The 19,235-nt window shown below is 50.3% G+C and overlaps 7 protein-coding genes across 7 annotated transcripts; 3 read left to right on the forward strand and 4 right to left on the reverse strand.

The window, feature by feature from the left end:
* Positions 1-1,408: 1,408 nt before the first annotated feature.
* STEHIDRAFT_123222 (uncharacterized protein) lies at positions 1,409-3,831 on the forward strand. The gene is made up of 17 exons (XM_007306480.1): positions 1,409-1,545; positions 1,599-1,691; positions 1,761-1,785; positions 1,853-1,934; positions 1,995-2,027; positions 2,097-2,108; positions 2,171-2,184; positions 2,260-2,368; positions 2,447-2,589; positions 2,649-2,706; positions 2,773-2,804; positions 2,865-2,873; positions 2,938-2,964; positions 3,030-3,040; positions 3,123-3,273; positions 3,362-3,409; positions 3,477-3,831. The coding sequence occupies exons 1-17, from the start codon at positions 1,499-1,501 to the stop codon at positions 3,627-3,629; spliced, it is 1,047 nt and encodes a 348-aa protein (XP_007306542.1). The 5' UTR covers positions 1,409-1,498; the 3' UTR covers positions 3,630-3,831.
* A 2,972-nt stretch (positions 3,832-6,803) lies between these two features.
* On the forward strand, positions 6,804-7,370 carry STEHIDRAFT_123223 (uncharacterized protein; the record flags this gene model as incomplete). Its single annotated transcript, XM_007306481.1, has 2 exons — positions 6,804-6,843; positions 6,899-7,370. Coding segments are annotated over 2 exons (445 nt in total), but the record flags the coding sequence as incomplete, so codon positions are not given.
* A 475-nt stretch (positions 7,371-7,845) lies between these two features.
* STEHIDRAFT_132770 (uncharacterized protein) lies at positions 7,846-9,820 on the reverse strand (the record flags this gene model as incomplete). Its single annotated transcript, XM_007306482.1, has 10 exons — positions 7,846-8,406; positions 8,498-8,540; positions 8,673-8,823; positions 8,900-8,901; positions 8,964-9,010; positions 9,079-9,176; positions 9,261-9,322; positions 9,451-9,616; positions 9,672-9,706; positions 9,783-9,820. 10 exons carry the CDS (start codon positions 9,818-9,820, stop codon positions 7,846-7,848), a joined length of 1,203 nt encoding a protein of 400 aa, XP_007306544.1.
* Positions 9,821-11,192: 1,372 nt separating this feature from the next.
* Positions 11,193-11,885, reverse strand: STEHIDRAFT_112805 (uncharacterized protein; the record flags this gene model as incomplete). Its single annotated transcript, XM_007306483.1, has 1 exon — positions 11,193-11,885. One exon carries the CDS (start codon positions 11,883-11,885, stop codon positions 11,193-11,195), a length of 693 nt encoding a protein of 230 aa, XP_007306545.1.
* Positions 11,886-12,453: 568 nt separating this feature from the next.
* Positions 12,454-14,187, forward strand: STEHIDRAFT_123226 (glycosyltransferase family 17 protein). The gene is made up of 6 exons (XM_007306484.1): positions 12,454-12,564; positions 12,631-13,174; positions 13,227-13,460; positions 13,523-13,805; positions 13,873-13,907; positions 13,964-14,187. The coding sequence occupies exons 2-6, from the start codon at positions 12,726-12,728 to the stop codon at positions 14,061-14,063; spliced, it is 1,101 nt and encodes a 366-aa protein (XP_007306546.1). The 5' UTR covers positions 12,454-12,564; positions 12,631-12,725; the 3' UTR covers positions 14,064-14,187.
* A 494-nt stretch (positions 14,188-14,681) lies between these two features.
* Positions 14,682-16,804, reverse strand: STEHIDRAFT_159102 (uncharacterized protein; the record flags this gene model as incomplete). Its single annotated transcript, XM_007306485.1, has 3 exons — positions 14,682-16,283; positions 16,370-16,724; positions 16,788-16,804. The coding sequence occupies 3 exons, from the start codon at positions 16,802-16,804 to the stop codon at positions 14,682-14,684; spliced, it is 1,974 nt and encodes a 657-aa protein (XP_007306547.1).
* A 302-nt stretch (positions 16,805-17,106) lies between these two features.
* STEHIDRAFT_159103 (uncharacterized protein) lies at positions 17,107-19,031 on the reverse strand (the record flags this gene model as incomplete). Its single annotated transcript, XM_007306486.1, has 9 exons — positions 17,107-17,730; positions 17,795-17,910; positions 17,977-18,122; positions 18,187-18,233; positions 18,300-18,397; positions 18,458-18,519; positions 18,643-18,808; positions 18,867-18,901; positions 18,997-19,031. 9 exons carry the CDS (start codon positions 19,029-19,031, stop codon positions 17,107-17,109), a joined length of 1,329 nt encoding a protein of 442 aa, XP_007306548.1.
* Positions 19,032-19,235: the final 204 nt, after the last annotated feature.

Below are 19,235 nucleotides of genomic sequence, written 5' to 3' on the forward strand. Positions count from 1 at the left end.
ATAAGGGAAGCTAGTCCTGACTGAAAGGACTAGTTCAAGTACGAGTAGATAGAACGAGGTAAATCAGAGATGAATAGGTTAAAGAACTCCCCTCTACTAGGGTCGTCCTTATATAGTACATACATGCGCAGCCGCAGGAGGCTATGAAACCTATAAGTAAGTCAGACTGAGTCGTGCTCGTACTGTGCCCCAGTCCGTAGTCGGTGCGGAAACCTGTACCCAATAAATATAGTACAAAGCCTATGCAAGGCTATGAAGCACAGTCCAAGGCTATGAGAAACAAGGTAGTCCGTAGTCGAGAATACGAGAGGAGTCGAGACACGGCTACAGGTCCATGGAATGTTCTTCAACCGGCCATATGAGTGGATGATGTGTATGTAGTTAAATAAAAAGAAACTGAGACTGCACATCCGCGTCTCCTGCGGTATCAGACCTGTCGAGCATACAAGAAGACGAAAAATATAGTCCATAACAGTACCCGTCTTTAAGTTCGGCCGCAGCGAAGGCATAGCACAGGGCTGAGAGGGCGGTAGGGGGCTGTAGCTTGATACGTCTACCCCATAAGGTCTGATTAAGTCTGAGGTCAAAGAATTACTTATGGTCTTCTTGCTGCGAGTTGTTTTGAACGAGCCGCTCTGAAGAAGGTTCAGGTTCAGGACCAGATTAATAGAATCCACCATGACGCTCGCAGCTTCCGTAAACTTGCACATGCTGTATATCAAGGCGGCGTCCAAGGATGGCTATAACAGGTAATGTCGGTGTCTTGCATCGATAGATCCATACGTTAGTGGTGACATCGGCTGCTGAAGCTGAAGGTTCAACGCAAACTGTGGGCGGTCGAAGCCAAGAACGAAAGGGCCGCCGGGAGTTCCCGAGCGGCGTCGGAGGATCGAAGGGCAGCATACCTGTCTGGGTTTGTCTCCAACCGCCACACGTACAGATATCTACGTTAGACATTAAGCATAATCTGGTAGAGCTTCATGCGGGGTAAAGCAGCATTAGAGGCGGACCTTTACCTCGAAGGAGATCACAGGACCAGGCCAAGGAACACTCTGTCATCTAGAATTTCTCGAGGATGCGGTGATCGTACTCAACTGGGAAGGTACGCCAATTTGCCCATTTATGTTGCTCCGTAACCTCCTGTGTATATACTCAACTCAAACGTGAACCTAGGCAAACCCATTCTCCCACAAGTTCGCCGCCATCCTCTTCGACTCCTGTGATGACAGCAAAAGAACGGAGGTGTCCCAGGTGCAGCAACTCCTTTAGGTGGCTGTCAAGCGATCCGAGTCTGTCAACGACGCTAGTAGAAGAATTCATCCCCAGCCACCCGTGATCGTTATAAGTCCTCCAACCGAGATCCTTCTCCTGCTTCTCGCTGGCTGCTTTTTCCCTCCTATCTTCACTATTCTCACGCAAAGAGCCTCCATCCTCGACTTGGCATAAGCAATTGTGCTGCACTACAGCTTGTCTTTCTTCCACTCCCGTATGCTTGATGATGAACGACTCGACGCTCTCCGAACAAGGCACAATAGCCAGTCTTATGTAGGTCCAGGATATCTACTACATTTTTGTACTGTCTGACTGTCTGACTCTAGATGGGGTCCCATACTGGTCGGAACATTTCTCAATATTCTCCTATATGGGGTTTTCATCGCCCAAGTTTACATGTATTATACTACATATCATAGGTGCGCAAACCCAGATCCTCAGTTGACTTGTCTCCGTGGGATGGAAATTGATGCCTTTTATTCATATAGGGATAGACTGAGCTTACGAATTTTTGTTCGTCTGCCCACACCCATCTAGTCCGCTCCGACGCGTTGCGCACTCACCAACTCTATCACGCTAGATCGCACTCCTCGTCGTTGCAGACACCCTGAATACAGCATTTCAGATGGAACAGAACTATGATGCTATGGTCAGCCATTTCGGTGAGCGTCCGCTCTTGCTAGATATTGGCCTTTGCTTCGATATTGAAGCTGTCATTCCAGGTGACGTCGGCTTCATCCAAAAGGCGACATGGGGTGAGTCCCTGTAGTGCACCTTCGTCCTTGTCTCTACTTTTAGACTTAATTCACATTTCTATCGTGCAGTGTTTCGTACCGGTTAGTCGTCATTCAATCGTAGTCCGTTTCTTACCTCTAAACGCCTCGTGAATATCGCACAGAGCCAGCAATGACAGTACGTTCCATGCAGTGTTTATCCCTACTACGAATTACTCAACCTAACTTTCCACTGCCTTGTGGCGTCTCTCAGGCTCTCATCGAGATGCTGGTTCAAATATTCTACGCATGGAGAATCAAGGTCCTAAGTAGTAGTATGTGGGCCACATTACTCGTCCTCCTCTTTGCAATTCTCCAGTGCTGTATGCTTTTCCCCTCTCATCGCGTGTGTCATCTCATGGCTGACTTCTGTCCGATTTGGTGTCACGCTATTGGTATAGTGGCCGGTATTGCGACTGCCGTGGCCGTGGCTTTTGTTCCGGACTTTCTTCACTTCCGTGTATTTAAGCCAGCAGTCATCGTATGGCTATCTTGTACAGCTATATGTGACTGTTTGATCACTTTGATTCTCGTTCTGTATTTAGTAGGTCCTTCCTCGCTGCTGCCATACTCACGAGGGGCTCTACTGACGTTTTTGCTTAGAGAAAACACAAGACTGGTGCACAAGTTACCGATGGACTTGTCGACAAGATCGTTCTGCGTAAGCCTAATCTTTGCCTACGCCCGTACGTTCGTCGGTTGTTGATATCAAACCATTTATTTTCAGTTACTGTGCAGACCGGTGCCCTTACTTCTATCGTGCGTATACTAGCCAGCACATCATCCTATATTGACCGACTGTCTCCACATTATCTACAGATCGCCACTGTAAGAAACTTCTCATCTTCATATTGACTTCGTGACTGAGCATCATCTTCTCGCGTTCACCAAGATCGACCTCATTCTCTTCGTAGCGAGTGTGAGTATCACTCTATCAAAACTGAGTCTCATACCGAAGCTGACTAGCGGCGTCCTCTTTGGCAGCCCTCTGGCCTGTAAGTAGGCCCTGTGTCGCTCTACGTTATCTGGCACCTCATTCATTCTTACACTCTCCGTCCGACTACCTCGCCTCGACAGACATCTAGCATTCAACATACCATTATCTAAACTATACACCAATGCCCTCCTATCGAGCCTCAACGCAAGAGGGGGATGGGCACGCGACAGTAACCACACGCCGTCCACAGCACCCAGAAGCACGGCTGATGCTTCCTTTGGTCATCAAATCGTGAGCAATGCATCTTATCCCCCCACATTCTTCGTTACCGGTGCTCAGTGTTCGTGCCAACTGATACATGATTATCTGCCCTGCAAAGCGCTGGCGTCCCATATATGTCGCCGAAGAACTTACGACACTGCCAGAGGTGAACAGGCCTTCTGAATTGTAGAGATCCTTACCGCGTTTGAAAGCTAATGCTCGGTATACCCTAGGAGAATACCAATAGAAGTTCGTACGAAGTTGCAACGTTTGACGAAATGAACCGCCCAAGAAGCGAATCCGTCAAGGAGGCTCAGGGTGAAATCCAACTGTCAGCTTCGGGAGATCGAAAGAGTATTTCATTCTCGCACACGCTGGAGCCTTAGGGAGAGGGTCTTATGCTGTGGCTGTGGGTGGGAGTCGAATGGATCATTCACAGCAGTAAACGTTCAGACTTTGGCACCGATTTCTTGTTTCCCCGTCAGACGCCTATGTCGGCTCATAAACATGTAGAAAATGGACTTCTAACATACGCAGTGTAATATATCATACATACAGTAGCCTGAGTTCTATTCGCCAGGCCGAAAGACACACCACACATCTTCATCGCGAGTCGCGCCACATCTACCAATGCTCATCGACTACTGACCCTCTCCAGCCTGAGTTCCAGTTATGCAACTGTGGTGTCAACGAGGAAGAAGAAGTTCATTCTGCTGTTGCTGAGATACATGACGTCCTGTGTACAAAGCAAAAGCGCGGAACTAAGAGACGGACGATGTCTACAAAGACGGAGGAACACCATTACAGCGAGGTCAGAATGTACTCTGGAGTGACCATAGCGAACACACGTAAAGTATCCAGGTAGGGAAATACAAAACCAGCGGAAGGGAACATAAATCAAGGAAAACGGATCACAAATACATACGAGAGAAACGCAGAAAGATTCCTATAGCGAATAAAACCTGGAGCTCATCATGATCTAGTAGAAGCAGGCGAAACACGAAGCAGATAATGGCAGATCACATCCACGAGCCATGCACCATCGCGTCCCACGCACTCTTCCCCTGAAGCGTCGTCAAAAACTTGGCCTTTGAGTTCGGCGTTACTGCACCGCTCTTCTCCGCCGGGCTGATTGGGCTCGCAGATACCTCCTCGACCGGTACCAAGGGCGATTGATGATGCTGATGGTGATGATGGTGGTGATAGTGGGGATGAAGATGCACGTCAGGCGCGTGAGAAGACGCATGCAAAACAGGCGGCGTGTCTGGGGCTGGAGAGGAAGGCGGAGAAGGCCCTTCAGAGTGCGAAGGGGACGTGGAGGGAGTGCGCTGGGCAAGGCGCCACATATATCAGCGCCACAATTAATAAACAGGCTTGAGCCCTCATGCTCAGTGATACTCACGCTCATGCTCAGCCTAGAATGGTGATGTGTCTGTGCATTTGGATGCGTGGGCAGGTGAGCCTGACTATGAGGTGGGGCTTGGTGGTGTCCAGCTTGACCTGAGCCTTTCGTAGCAGGTGTTGACGGAGGCACGCCTATGACCGGTGGCGTATCTGTTCTCGAGCCCGCTGTACCGGGATGAGGATGTGCTTGATGGGAATTGAAGTGATACGGCGAGGCAGTACCAGATGGAGTGCTGCTATGAGAATGCGAGTGTGGAAGGGGTGGGCGTTTCTGATATAGGCAAGGTATAGCCCAGGTGTTAGGGGTATGGTGTGCCATACAATACCAGTCCCAAAGAACAGAAAGAAGTGCAGTGAATATGCAAGTAGCCGCATTCCAGCAGAGTCTGAATTGGTGATTATAAAGAACATAACGATGGCTTACAGGAGAAAGTATAGTGCCCAAAGCGGCACGGAGACCGATGACGGCCTCACGGTGTTCATGCTCAGAGTGCGCCCTCTGTTGGTCCGATGTATTGTTCGTCTCCAGAACCAAATAATGTCAATATACGTGGACATCTCGAAAGGAATTGGAGCGCACCATGATCGATAGTCGATAACTTAAGATGCGCTCAAACCTTTATACACTGGCAGTTTACAGCCGACGAACTCAAACTTGTCGCAACGCAGAGGTCGCACAGGAACGATACCGCCTGAGTATAGTCTGGTACAATCACAGAACAAAACAACGAGGCCCTTTACCGACTGCGTACAAGCGATGATATAAAGCTGCTTGGGGGAACACAAGGAAACTTGACGCGGTGGGGATCCGAGTGAGGGGAGGTCGTGGAATGTGGGGAAACGTGTAATATTCAAATTTCCCCGCATTATGATGCGACAGTGAGCGGACCGCCTTCCCGTGGTTCTCACGAGGTTTAACCCCACACGTCTCCGTTCCGTTCCGTTACCTCGACTTGGGTGACCACCATGATTCTCTGGGCTCCTATCCCATTGGCCTGCCCTACCAGACAACCTTGAACTATCGATCCAGTCCCTGATAGGAGAAACTATATGATCTCCAACTAACCCGAAGTATCAGGTCATCTGTATCCACAGTGGGCGATCTCGGAACGATTGAGGGTATCTCGTTGCCTGGTACCTACGTGAAATACCACTTGACCCCTCTGAGGATGTCTTGATTGATCTACTGGATACGAACTGATTGGATGCCAGCCTACAGCGTCGTTTGGAGTCAGCTTTCGGCCACCATACTCTGCTGGTAGACTTTGGTTTTCCGTAATCTCGCTTTCTGAACATTTGTCGAGCACGCGACCTACTGCTTTTCACAGAGCGCTTGCCCGTAGGATTTTCCTTCACCTTGCTTGTTATCCCGGCACCTTTCGTCAAAGCCTTCGTCCGCTCCACGCCATCTAGCTTGACCACACGGCACTACTTTGCGTACAGGCCTTCAACATTCAACCTTGACGAGGAAAAAAAGCTGCTGAATGAATTTGTCGCTACCAGAGGTTCGGGGGGTTCTGTCTGACGCTTGTGGTACCAATAGAGAGGTTGAGAGGCTCTTCTAACGCTATAGCTTACGAGGAGCTTGGAATCACTGGACTTTCTGAGATATTTGGGTTGTGGTCATAAGTATATGTACTCTTACATGGTAGCTCATAGTTCCATGCCAGTATAAGTCGAGGTTAAAAGACAAAAATATACACAGAAAATAGTTCATGCCTGTAGCGGACGCGTAATGAAACGGTGAACGCCGGGCGACGGGAGTTGCCTCATATGGCGAACAAAAGCTCGTTGGTCGTGGGAACGAAATGGTTTGGACGGTTCGCTATCCAACCTTCCTCGAACAGAGTCAACTCTTCCTCTCCTTCACAAAGTTCGTCTGTCTATATCCCCTTCCAATGGTTGATGCCATGCTAACAGTACTTTCAGCTACGCGTCCGAGAAGGATATCTACTCTGAGTAATGCAAGCCCCATGGCAAACAGCTGCCCCTGGTCTCGTACTCCACAGCGTAGTATTCGACGAATACGCGTCTAGCATAGACCCAAACCATGTTCCTTTGAGCCAGGAGCTCCTTAGGGCGCTTCTGTTTGCTCAGGGCGCGACCGAAGACACCCTTCTAGAGGCAATGGAGACGAACAACAGAAAGTGGCGGGATATGCTGGACCGTTCCGGTGGTCAGCTACACTCGATTGGGGTGCGTGACACTAATTTTTCCTTGGCCGCGCGGATGCTCATAGTTGGTTGACTAGTTTAAACCAGAACCACAAGATCTCAGCGTCCAGTACTACGATATCCCCCACTCGCCACTCGCGATTCGGATCTGGTCTGGTGGCATGGAAGGCATTGGACAGTACTGTTTCGACTTCTTCCACGTCCGCGATGGTATCGCCGTCAACACTCCCGACAACTACAAGATATCACAGCTTCCCGTTCCTGCCATTCCGGGAACTATGATGTTCGGGGGACAGGTGCAGCCTTGGGAGATTTCTTTTGGGATAAACCGTGAGGATATACGCCCAGGCGAAGAGAAGTACAGTGTTCCGGAGGGCTCTCGACTCGTGCTCCTGCGCGACGGGGAAGAACCTTTCTATTTTAAAATCCCCACCAGAGAGCTCGAGGTCCCGGGTATCGTCTTCGCTGAGGCTCGTGGGTAGTTCGGTGTGAGCCTCTGTGCATCGACGTTTCTCTGTTGAAAGTGTGCTAGAGGAACTTGACTTGTCGAAATGGACCCTAATTTAGCGATTCACTGCACTCCTCGTGGCCCATCCACCGATTTCAGGTCTCTCTATCGGATTCGAGCCGTCTTTCTTCGACGACTGTAACCAGTCGATATTCTCTTCGTCATTGAACGTAGATACCGTCGAAGACCGTCATATCAGTTCTCATCCTCCGACGTGCCTTAGTTGAGTCGATGGTTGAAGAAGATCTTGGGAGTAACGCCGCATCTTCGCTCGCTCTGCCTCATTGCTTGCCTCTTTCCAGAACAGATGTCGTATTTCTATGATGCTCAGACAGGCTCAGACTTGATCTTGAGTTTGATCATTTACGACATTCATACCCGCTGTAGAGCAACTATCATCCAGAGCTTTGTATCGAATATACAATGGTATAGTGTACTGAGAAATCTGGTATAAGAGCGTCGATTCCTAGCCATTAACAGAGACATAGGAATATCCATAACGCGAAATAATCAGAATCATTTTGATAAGACGAGGTCCGCATCACCTCTCATAAACCGGCGTCGAGGAGACGAATCAGAGCCAGGCGCTCGGCATGGACTTCGACTCCTCTCCCGTTCCACAATCTCACCCATCTCAATCTCCTCTTCCTGCGCAACACTTTCACTAGCATATGTCCGTGCTCGACTCCGACTCCGACTAGTATCTCCCATGGTGTCTCCTAAGCTCCCCCATGTCCCTTCGCTCTCACCGTCATGCGCACCCTGGGTCCCGTTCCTCGCGCTCCCTTCAGCCTCCGTCTCCATGTGGGCTCCATCTTCAATCGACTCGACATCGGCCATCATCGTCACGGGATCCTTTCCAAAATCATCCACCAACGCTCGTTCGATAGCCTGAAATGTTGAAACAAATTCTTCCTGCTCTGGCGTCGTCAGCATCGACGTCGTGGTCGGTATTGAGCCAGAGGTAAGTCGAGAATCCCAGGAGCGTATGTGTAGTAGAAAGCGGGCGGTGAGGAGACCGGAGAGTGGGAGGGTGAAGGCGTTGAGTAAGCGTTGGGGGAAACCGTTTGCGGCACGCTGTTGGGCAGTGGCCACGTAGGAGCATATGAGAAGCGACGTGTGAGTGGACGAGTGGTTCAGACGTGAGGAATTGCATGATGAAGCTTACGAAGTTGAGGATGACTGCCGCGGTAGTGAAGATGAAGATGGAACTATTTCAGGCCGCTTGTGAGATAATGACTCGGTTGTGTAGCGACTGCTGCTCACCAGAAATATAAAGTGGCTGACGGTGCGAAACAGAGTGGCGGGTGAATATCAGTGGACCTTTATCAGATAGCGAACACTTACCCTGCTCAAGAACAAGGAAGTTAAACGTGCGTTTTCGTTCTCGTCGACAGATACCTCGGACACTGAGCGCTTGTATGGATCTAAACAGGGTAAGACTTGCAGAGGTAAACTCGAAAACGCAGACGAGAATAGATAAGAGAGTGTTCGCTGTTTCGTATATTGGAGGTCGAGCCTCGTAAGCAGGGAAACGCGTGGGGCGGTAGATTGAGGATTTATAGCATACCACTGATCAGAGGACAGTTAGCAAACCGGGCAATTTGGCTTGATTCATGAATCTCAGGGCTTACATTTGGATACTCGAGGAACCATGACATCGTAGACCGGGAACATGAAGCTGGACGAAGTATGGAGATGGTCGGTTCGATAGGACAAGGAGTCAATGACAACAAGACAGAGACTTACGCAGTCAAGTACGATGCATGTCAACCCTAGGGTACCGAGCACTAGCAGTACTATTCGGCTTTGTGCACAAACAGCATAAGTGCGCATTGTAAACACCGCTGCATGGGCATCAGCATTCTTATCACCTCAAGACGGAATCGGCATCCGAATGAACATTTAGGGGAAAGATGATGGAGACCCACCGATCACTGAAGCCCGACCGAGAACGCTGAGTGCTCCGATAAATTTGTACCAGACATCGCAACTATCTCAGCTCGCCATCAGCGCCACCATACAACGGACCTAGACGAACAGCAGAACCAGACTGCTCCCTTCTCAATCAGCATACGCCTACTTCGTCGTAAAGCAACGAAAGGCAGCCACTGACCGTACTTTGATCCCAGCTTCCCAGACACAGCCAACAGGTATAGAACATTCGCTACCAAAGCATAGCGGCAGAATATATACAGAATCGTGGAGGGTTTGGTGCGTGATTCGGCACGCCAGATGTACTTGCATTCGGAGCGAAAAGTCAGGGCATAGTCGTAATATAGCAGGACTATAGGAGAGTTCGTTAATTCAACACGACAGTATATGCATTGGTATGGACGTACCGATGCTAGCCCATTGGATACGAAACTGCAGAAAACTACGAAGGTAGCGTAATCGACCATATATGAGACTGTCAAGGTATATGTAGGCCTTGTCGAGAGAAAATAACATACTGGCTCTGAGCAGCAGCGATTGCTGTAGAACTGGTCATCTCTGGACAAGATGACGGTGGCAGATCAGAACATCGACCGCATGATAAGCAGAGCAATAAGCCCGAGAGCCCCAGGAAAGCTATACGAGACAAGAGGATACTCGAGATCAAGGAGGTCGTTTGGGGCTCTGGTCCGACTCGTGCTATAACGCCTGGGAAACATTTGCGAAACCGAGCGAAGGATCGGCGAACGTCATCGCCAGGGCGAAGGCCAGCCCAGGGCTTGGCTCGGCCTTTGTTGTTCAAACGTTCATCTCTGTCCTGAACGACGAACAAGAGGCTGGGGAGAGCAAGAAAACACGGATGGTGGAGCAACTGAAGTAATGGACGACGTTGTTGCGACACAGAGGGTCTGTACAGGTTCATGGGAAAAAACGCCGGTACGTGCATATCCCCTTTTGAGCGATGAAAGTAATACGTCACGCACTGTGATTTCCGTCGCATATCAGTTGATATGCGGTATGCCTTACCTGTACACTAGGCAACAGATTTGCAAGGGATGAGTACGGTTCTCAACTACATCCTCGTATAGATGTCTCTGCGTGTAACGACAAATCTTGTGGCACCAACTTCTAACGGTGCCAATGCGACGTCTTTGGGCGTGTGAACGCGCATGCCCCAGACTGAGACTGTTCAAACGTTCATCAGTAGGTGGGTCTGTTACCGAGCTTGTGAATCCTGTACTTGTTGGCAATGTCTGTGCAGGATAGTCGTCCATTCTTTTATCTAGCCTGCTCTTGTTCGAGGACTGTTCGACCGCAGAGCTCCGCAGCAGCCTCGAGTCCGACTTTCGACTTAGTACTTACCTCCTTCCGTCCTTCCTGTACTGTGATAGGCTATGCCCCATGCAGTGTCTTCTCGCTCTCTTTCCCTGGAGTATCCCCTGGAGGTCTTCAGTGCCATGACTCTGTTCGTCGATGAATCTCATTGATCTCTCTACGGCCGTACGGAGGTACATAAATGAGCACCTTCTGCTCTCCACACATCACTCGAACCATCCGGTCGCTCTACCCAGGATCAGTCATGATATGTCTCGCAAACGAACTACCGCACTTTGCTATGATGTACCATGCCATTACGGCCGTGGTACTGGGCGACACTCCCAGAGAGAACAAGGTATTCTGGATCCGTGACTTCTTGATGCAACTCTCCTCCACCTGGCTGTATCGGCGATAACGCTGCAGTACGCTGGACTGTTTCTACCTGCATCCTATGAGATGTCTAAGTTTTGGACGATTATTTCGGTACTTATGGGAATTGGGCACGGTAGGTTATATACAAATGCACGTATCAGATACAGTACTAATGCGGGGCTTTTTTGCCTTCCTCACATAGCCGACCGTTTTCTACTCCCCCTGGAGTACACAAAAACTCATTGACCCAATGGCGTGCTACCCTTGGTCCTCCTCCCTTCTTGTTCCACCTTGAAACGCCACTCCTCGTAATCCACGCTATGCTTGTCCAGCATATGCTTGTCCAACTGAGTGTCTTTCCTCATCTCCCCGCTGAGGCAACCAATATACGGGCACAACACCATCTTGGCCCTGGACTTCTCCGGAATACCCCACCGCTTTTCCCAGCCTGGTACAGCACGGTCGGGCCTGTGTATGGCGGAGAGGCGGATGTGCTGATGCATACTTCCTGCGTTGTATAGCATTCGACCAGAGCAGACGGGGATGGGACAGGCGACTTTTTTGTATGTCTTGGCTGGTTTAGATGAGTTGGGATCCTGAGCCACTTCTTTTGTCTCCTTCGAAGGGCCGAGAACGTCCGGGCTCATTGGCGCAAGCGGAGAGATGCGATCGATGGAATTGATGTCTTCTCTCTTCTCTCTTGATGACGAAGACGACACCTCGGGCTCGCCCTGAGGCTCATGCACGACGAAGTTTTCTCTAGTGTCCTCGAGCTCGGAATCGGTGCTGGGCGGAGAGGAGCAGAGACTAGAGGTGTCTAGAGGCCCAGTGGTTTCCTCAGATCTGACGCTACCAGCCGCAAGTGACGGTGCAGGAATAAGAGTGAGGATAGACGAGATCGGAGGTAACGGTCCATTATGGCCGATTGTCATTGTTGACGAGGGAGAATGGATCCATCTCATGTCGACCAGAGATGACACCGATGGCAAGGGTCTGTTCTTCCCATTCGGCGAATGAAGTGCCAGTGCAGACAACATTAGAGCATTTGGCTGCAGAGGGTCCGATTGAGGGTGACTGTCAGTTGTAGGCGAATGTGGCATATTGGCGTGTGGAGGCCTGATGTGGATGGAAGGATGGAGACGACCTGAGACGACCAGGTGAGAATCGACGAGGGAGGGAAGGTGCGAGCTGGTCTTTTATTCTCCTGGGAGGGAATTTCTTGCTTTGTTCAAGTGACAATGGCTGTGCAGCAACTCCGTCCAATATCGCTCCCATAAAATCAAAGCTTACAAGCATCCGCGTGTCAACACAAGGCCACTTTCACTTTCGCTTTGTCCAAGAAGGGTCGAAGCTCAACGAGCCATATGCATTGGCCACGCATCTCGCCACACATCATTGGCCTCGGGTTCTGCCGGCTTGAGGAAGCATCTTTTCTTGGCAACGACCTTGCCTCATCAGTGATCTTGGTGGGCGCTTCCTGCCATGGCATGCTCAACCTTTTCGGCGCACCGTCATCCTCGTCTCCTCCATCGTTTACAGCGTCGCGCTCGCTGTGAATGCTTTGAACTGCCTTTCTTTCATATTCACGATTATTTCTAGATCTATATCTAGGTGAGTGGGACTTGTTTCATTGACTCTGAATAGGGGTTCTAACACAGAAGCCTCCCCAATTTCTAGTGAATCTCCAAGCGCTCCTTTACTCGTTGCTGAAGACAGCGCTGCTTATCTCTACCCGTTGACGGGAAATACTCCTCGAAGCGCGAATATCTTCGATGCTTTCAAATCGTCGAAAAGTCATCCTTATCCCTTCTTTCATCCTCTCTTGCTCTCTCGTCTACTACATCTCCCTATATCACTACCAACTCCGCAACACCCTCTCCTACGCAACCCGGCCACTATGGGATCATGCAGACGGACCGAAAGAAGTCATACCGCACTATTACGCCGAAGGAATGGCCATGGACGCTCACGCATGCGCCCTTCATAGCTGGACTCCACGTCGGCAATCGCTCAGTGGTCGTCAACCCGTAGTCCTGGATGCTGTGCTGATGAGCAGTGAACTTGACCTGTTGGAGATTAGGATGAGTGAACTGGATGATGTGGTGGATAAATTCGTGATTGTTGAGAGCAACGCGACGTTCACAGGGCTGCCGAAGGAGACGTATTTTGCGGATGCGAGGAGGAGGTTTGAAAGGTTTGAAAGTAAGATCGTGTATCAATTGTGAGTTATTCCATTTGGTCCTATCATTATTGTTGATGACGGAGGAGTGAAGTCTTCCAGGCTATCCGCTTACAAGCGATGAGGGAGCTTGGGATGTAGAGAGGCGGACGAGGGATACCATGACCCAGCTACTGAGGACCACTATCTCCGACCTCCGCACGGACGCCGAAGTCCTCGTCATCATGTCGGATGTCGACGAGATTCCCTCTCGGCACACCATCTCCCTTCTCCAAGCGTGCGATTTTGGACATTCAATACATCTTCAGCTTCGAAATTTCCTTTACAGGTTTGTCCTGCTTCCATCACTCTCCCCGTCTGCAGCTAACTAGTTACTGACTCGATACCCAGCTTCGAATGGTACATTGGGCCCTCGTCCTGGCGCGCCAGTGTCCACCGTTGGTGGCCCGACGCCTACTACCGCCACTCCCAGTCCTCACCCGCCATGCTCGCCGACTCAGGCTGGCATTGCAGCTTTTGCTTCCGCACCATCCCGGAGTATGTCGTCAAGATGAAAGGGTTCTCGCACTCTGACAGGATAGGCGGGGATCTGAGATTGCTGGATCCGAAGCGGATACAGGACACGATTTGTAGTGGGAAGGATATTTTCGGCATGTTGCCCGAGGCGTATAGCGTATGTGATGGGTCTTTGAGCTCTTTCCTTCGCGTGAAACGTGCTGATGTGGCGGTGATTGATACAGTGGGCAGACTTGATATCACAAATGAGCCTCGAACCGTGCGTTCCTTCCTCATCCCTTTATCGCGTCTATTCTCATATTTACCGCCTCTCAGACTCGCAACAGCAGTCGGCCTACCACGATACCTCATCGAAAATGCGGAGCGTTTCCGATTCTTACTTCCTCGCGGCTGCATGAGAGAACCTCCAAGTTAATACCACTTTGGGACGACCTCGTCGCTCGAGACTCGATGATTGTGCAGTGGTTCAGTGCGACCCCCTGCGGACTTTCTTGTGGACTTTCTTGTACGATATGTGGATTATCTAATGGGACATCGCTTCTGTCATGTGTCTTTTCCACGTCAAGACTGAAATCCTTATTGGCGCCACACAGGTCAAGATCAATCCTCCCTGCATATTTGCGCCTTCAGACTGACTTAGCAGCGGTCTTTTCTTTTCCGAATCCTCCCAATCTTCCTGGGCGATGGAATCGGATCCACTGGATGACAGAGAGACAGGAAGTACAACCGCGGTGTTCCAAAGGTCTTCGATGTGGCATCGCCGAATTAAAAGACTTCGCAGTTCGACGTTGAGAACACCTAACAGAGCTCTCCTTCAGAGCCCCAGAGATAGAAGAAGACCTTCAATCTGAGTACGTGCCATATCATTTATTCATAACAATTTACCAGTACAGAATACAACGGTGAATAATCGAGGTACGCAACGCCCTATAGTAGCCAAACTCTTACAATACATCATGATAGCTCAAAGAAACAGAGACAAAGAACACGATCCTACCAGTACACTTGTCTCGATGAACTGGGGTATGCGTCTTCATCGTCTGATCTCCCTTCCAGCACGACGCAGCCGACCGACAATATTTTCGCGACATTCGACAAACGGGACTACGCCACGCAGTCTGCTCTCGAACTCTGCATCTATACCACTGCAGTTGACGAGCAGTAATTCACGCAGGGCTGCATCGGGATGTCTTTCCAAGCGCGATGTGAGGGCCAATAGTAGCTCTTCTTTCGGAAGAGCGACGCGGTTGGCTGCGATGTCGTTTAAGACGAAAGTTTGGAGATGGGGAAGACATAGTTCTTCCTGGTCGGAATCTCCACACGCATCTCGGATTCGAGATCGTTGCAAGAGTCGATGGCCGAGGGTGAGCGCCTTCGGAAGGCCATGAGAGACGTCGGCCTGGAAAGACCCATGGCGGCGGAAGAGTATGGATTGTAGAATTCCATCCTGCAAGGGAGCGTCGAGTGTGATGGATAGGTGATGCAGGTTCGGCATCCCTTGAAGGAACGTCGGTAGTGCCGAAACGTCCAAGCGGTGACGATACCGGGTGAATTCAAGATGAAGAATTTCAATGCCATAAAAGTCTCTTTGCCGAAACAGCGCAGCTGCTGTGGAGGCGTTGAGATCGTCTCCGGCCGAGAGGAGGCAGGATTGGAATGTGGGGGAATTCGGTGGCGCAGGGACGTTCGAGTTTGCAATCGCCTTCACGAGCTCGTGAGACCCGATGAGCTTCACCCCGAGCCCAGGGGGGCCGAAGCTAATGTGGAGCCACATAGTTCGCATCGCCATTTTTCGCTGGGAGGAAGCAAATGCGGTGTGTATAGTGTCGATGGCTGCCTCAAATGCCTCTGAACTCGGCTGGCGGCTCTGCATAAGTTGTAACCTTATACGAGTGGCGGTGGGTATATGGACAAATTTAAGAAAGGATTCCACGTTAATCTTGCTTTCTTTCACATTCAGAGAGCGGAGCTCCCTCAGGTGGACGTGAGAGGGCACAGGAGTGTCAACTGGTGGAGGATCAACCGTGATCAACGCCGGGAGACAGCACTCGAGAGTCAGGCCCTTCAGTCGAGGCATTGACTCGAGCAATTCAGATAACTGTCTTACGGAAATAGATGGTGAGGGTGACTTCATGGAGAAGTATGCAAGATTTGTGAGCTGTGATATACTGAGGAGATCCGGAGGTGGCGTCTCGTTGAACAAGAGACGGTTGATATTGGGTGTGTTGGCCGCGAAGGCACTCGTAAATAATGTGCGGGGTGGTGGATTTATTTCTTCGGTCTCGAGGGATTCTTGAAGGTCCATATAGAAGTTGTCAGAAGAGTGCGAGAAGCTGAGAGACGTCAGTCTGGGTAGGTAATCGCGTCCGAGCGTTGCCTCGACCAGAGGGCGGACTATGGTATCATTTCCACGAATAGAAAGCTGAACGACCTGCTGCATCTTCGGTTCCAGAATGGATTGAACCTTCTGTCTGTCGGAGCGAGAGCGAGGATGACAAGCCACTGTTAATGGAACCGATTTCGCTCGAGAAATCATGACCTCGGTACAGTCCCCTCGAAGTCGGAATGACGGTTCCCACCACAATGTGGGCTCATTGACGGCTATTTCTCGCCAGAGCGAACAAACGTGTGTGACCTACAGGTTATATTTACACCCAGACAAACACAGTAGTCAGTCCTTTATACAGCAGAAACTTGGAGCGACTGTGAATGCGAAATCACCTTCATCCAACCAAGAGGCGGGGCAGGGTACTGGAGCCGCGCATCATACTCTTTCTTATCGAAGCCCCAGTCTTCAATGTTAGAGCTGCCAACGACACCGGCATGCGGCTCGAGGTCGACGAGCCATCGAAAACATCGTGCGAGCAACTCGGCGGGTAGTTTGTTGATGGCTACGAGAGTATTTCTGTGGGTTTTCATGGCACAGGTAGCTAATTCCATCGCCGTTATCTCGACGTCAAGGGAATCGCGAGTCCTAGTCACGGTAGTGGAGTCATCCTGCTGGAAGGATACGGAGAGCAGATGTTGAAGACGTTGGCGGGATGTATCGTGCCACCACTTGACCTCCGAGTCGGGCCTACTATCGATGAAGTACGCGATCAGTTATGGAACAAATCTCAAAAGCAGGACATTGCCCAACCTATCCTCGGCGGACATGTCTGTGAATAACAACAGATACTGCTCCAGGAGGTAAGTAGGTTATGATGATCGTCAAAGGAAGAGAACTCAGATCAGTCGCACCAACTTCGCGCATCGGCGAAAGCCGAAGAAAAGGAGCTGTTCAGGCGACGGCGTCAAGAACAGGTATTGCAGTACAGTAGATACAAAGTAGACCCGTATCGATAAAATACAAGACTGTATGCTCGTACATGCCGATTGATAAATGAATACAAATATTGAACATATATCTCATCGAGCTCCAGAGAAATCCTCTAAGTATCGTACATTGACAGAAACGCTCAAGCGGCGTCTGATGATGCCCACTTGGAGCATCCGACGACAGGAAGAGTGTCGGCAGAAGTCTCACTGGGACCAGAAACGGGGGGCCTAAAGTCAATGTTCTCCTCCACCGAGATAGGAGTACCCATCTCTGCATCAGCTCCAACCAGCTGCCTCTTTCCATACCCGGACCGTGGTCCTTGTTCCCGCCTTTCTTCATCAATGGTCTGCGAACCATCTCCAATCCCATGTTCAACAACACCATCACCAAAACTTTCTCCCTTGCTACTCATACCAATACCAGCGGCCATATCATTCTGCCTCAGACCGAGCCTCTTCTCGATATCATGATCGCGATGCCCATCCAAATCCGAATCTGTCGACCTCGCGCTTCGAGCGACCATCACCGGATCCTCCCCAAACTCGCTCACAACAGCGTTACCCGCAACTTGAAACGCCGACAGTTGTGGCGTAGGATGATCGTCGTCTGGAGAGCCCATTGAAGCGTGGTTGCCTGAGCGTGAGTAGAATGTGGATCGTTTATTCCAGATGCGAATGTGAAGTAGGAAGCGAGCTGTCATCAGGCCGGAGAGAGGGAGGGTTAAGCCATTGAGGAGCCTCTGAAAGAAGCCGTTAGGAGCGCGCTGCGTAGTGAAGAGCAGGCTATTGAGTGGTTAATCTCAGTGGCCAAAAACAAATGAAGCTCACGAAATTGAGGATGGCGGCGGTAGTGGTGAAAACGAAGACAATACTGAGCGTCGAACTATCAGCGGGCTGCTCAGTGATGGGTACTGGATGGTGAGCATACCCAAAGTAAAGAATGCCTAGAATCGGAGGGCCATATAGTTTAGACCATCATCTTTGCGAAAAGGAAGGATGGAGAGTCTTACCTTGCTCTGCGATGACGTAGTGGAAAGTACCCTTCTGTGACTTGTGAGGTCCGCCTGCCCTTAGCGATTGGATGCATCGAAAGAGGGTGAGGCCGGTTGAAAGGAACTCAAATACACAAACTAAGATCGAAAGGAGAGTGTTGGCGCTATGAACCACAGCCCACACCACATCAGCACACATTACAACATGCATGATACCGAGCAACGTACATCTGGATGCTGGAAGAGCCGGTACACTTCAGTCCGGGAACATGCAACTGTTTTGATAGGGAACTGTTAGCTCTCGGTTAGTGACGGTATACGATGAAGCTGATGGGGCGCACACAGTCCAGTATGACGCAAGTAACGGCGATGGCACCAAGGCCTATGAGGATAAATTTGTTTTGTGACCAGACAGCATATGTGCGCATGGTGAACACGGCTGGAAACGATCATTATGTCAATAGGGGGAGTTCATGAAATAATATGATTAGATCCTCACTGAGAACTGCTGCGCGGCCAAGAACACTGATGGCGCCGACGAACTTATACCAAGTATTGCAACTGTGCCGTTAATTGTGAGAACGCCTGCCGACGTGGTGAGGAAGAATGCAACTGTGATGAGCAGCATGCCAGTGCTTATTAGTGAAACCAGATAGACACGATGGACTGAGCCACGCACCTTACTTATCACCAAGCTTCCCTGCGACAGCCAGAAGATACAGAACATTGGCCAGCAATGCGTATCGGCACAGACCATAGAGAAGGGTTGACACTTTTGACATGGAGTCTTTGGACCACATGACCTTAACCTCGTCACGAAAGGTGAGCATGTAATCCCAGTAAAGGAGCGCTAAGAGTGCGTGTTTAAAATAAGAAATAAGAAGCAGGATAATATTCCAGCAACGCACCGATGCTTGCATATTGGATACGGAATTGTAAGAAGCTGCGAGGCAACAAATATAGTAGGACTGAGCATGAGGATTCGGAGCGCGAGAGCTTCTGGCCAGAGGCGCACGAATATAGAGGTGGTATACGTACTGCGTTGTCGCGGCTTTTATCGCCTTGCTGGACATCGTGATGTACGTCCTGAGGAGAGAGAGCGAGGAAGAGGGAGGAAGATGGATGGTGACTGGCTTCGCGCCAGAGCCTATATATTGTTATGATTTCATCCAGATCCCTCGATGGAGGGGCGAATCCACCGTTTGCCAGAGATGCATAGCCTGTTACATTGTAAGAATGCCGAGAAGGTGAACCGCTGAGGGCCCAAAAAAAGGTTG

Source organism: Stereum hirsutum, assembly GCF_000264905.1.
Source record: "Stereum hirsutum FP-91666 SS1 unplaced genomic scaffold STEHIscaffold_11, whole genome shotgun sequence".
NCBI classification, from domain to species: Eukaryota; Fungi; Basidiomycota; class Agaricomycetes; order Russulales; family Stereaceae; genus Stereum; species Stereum hirsutum.

Excerpts from the sequence above, each read along its gene's own strand:
- STEHIDRAFT_123226 (XM_007306484.1), top strand. The coding sequence starts at position 12,726 with ATGCTTTCAAATCGTCGAAAAGTCATCCTTATCCCTTCTTTCATCCTC. Across the intron at positions 13,175-13,226 it reads AGTAAGATCGTGTATCAATT|TCTTCCAGGCTATCCGCTTA; the intron begins GTGAGTTATTCC and ends GGAGGAGTGAAG. Across the intron at positions 13,806-13,872 it reads TGTTGCCCGAGGCGTATAGC|TGGGCAGACTTGATATCACA; the intron begins GTATGTGATGGG and ends TGATTGATACAG.
- STEHIDRAFT_123222 (XM_007306480.1), top strand. The coding sequence starts at position 1,499 with ATGAACGACTCGACGCTCTCCGAACAAGGCACAATAGCCAGTCTTAT. Across the intron at positions 1,692-1,760 it reads TATTATACTACATATCATAG|GGATAGACTGAGCTTACGAA; the intron begins GTGCGCAAACCC and ends TTATTCATATAG. Across the intron at positions 2,707-2,772 it reads TGTCGACAAGATCGTTCTGC|TTACTGTGCAGACCGGTGCC; the intron begins GTAAGCCTAATC and ends ATTTATTTTCAG.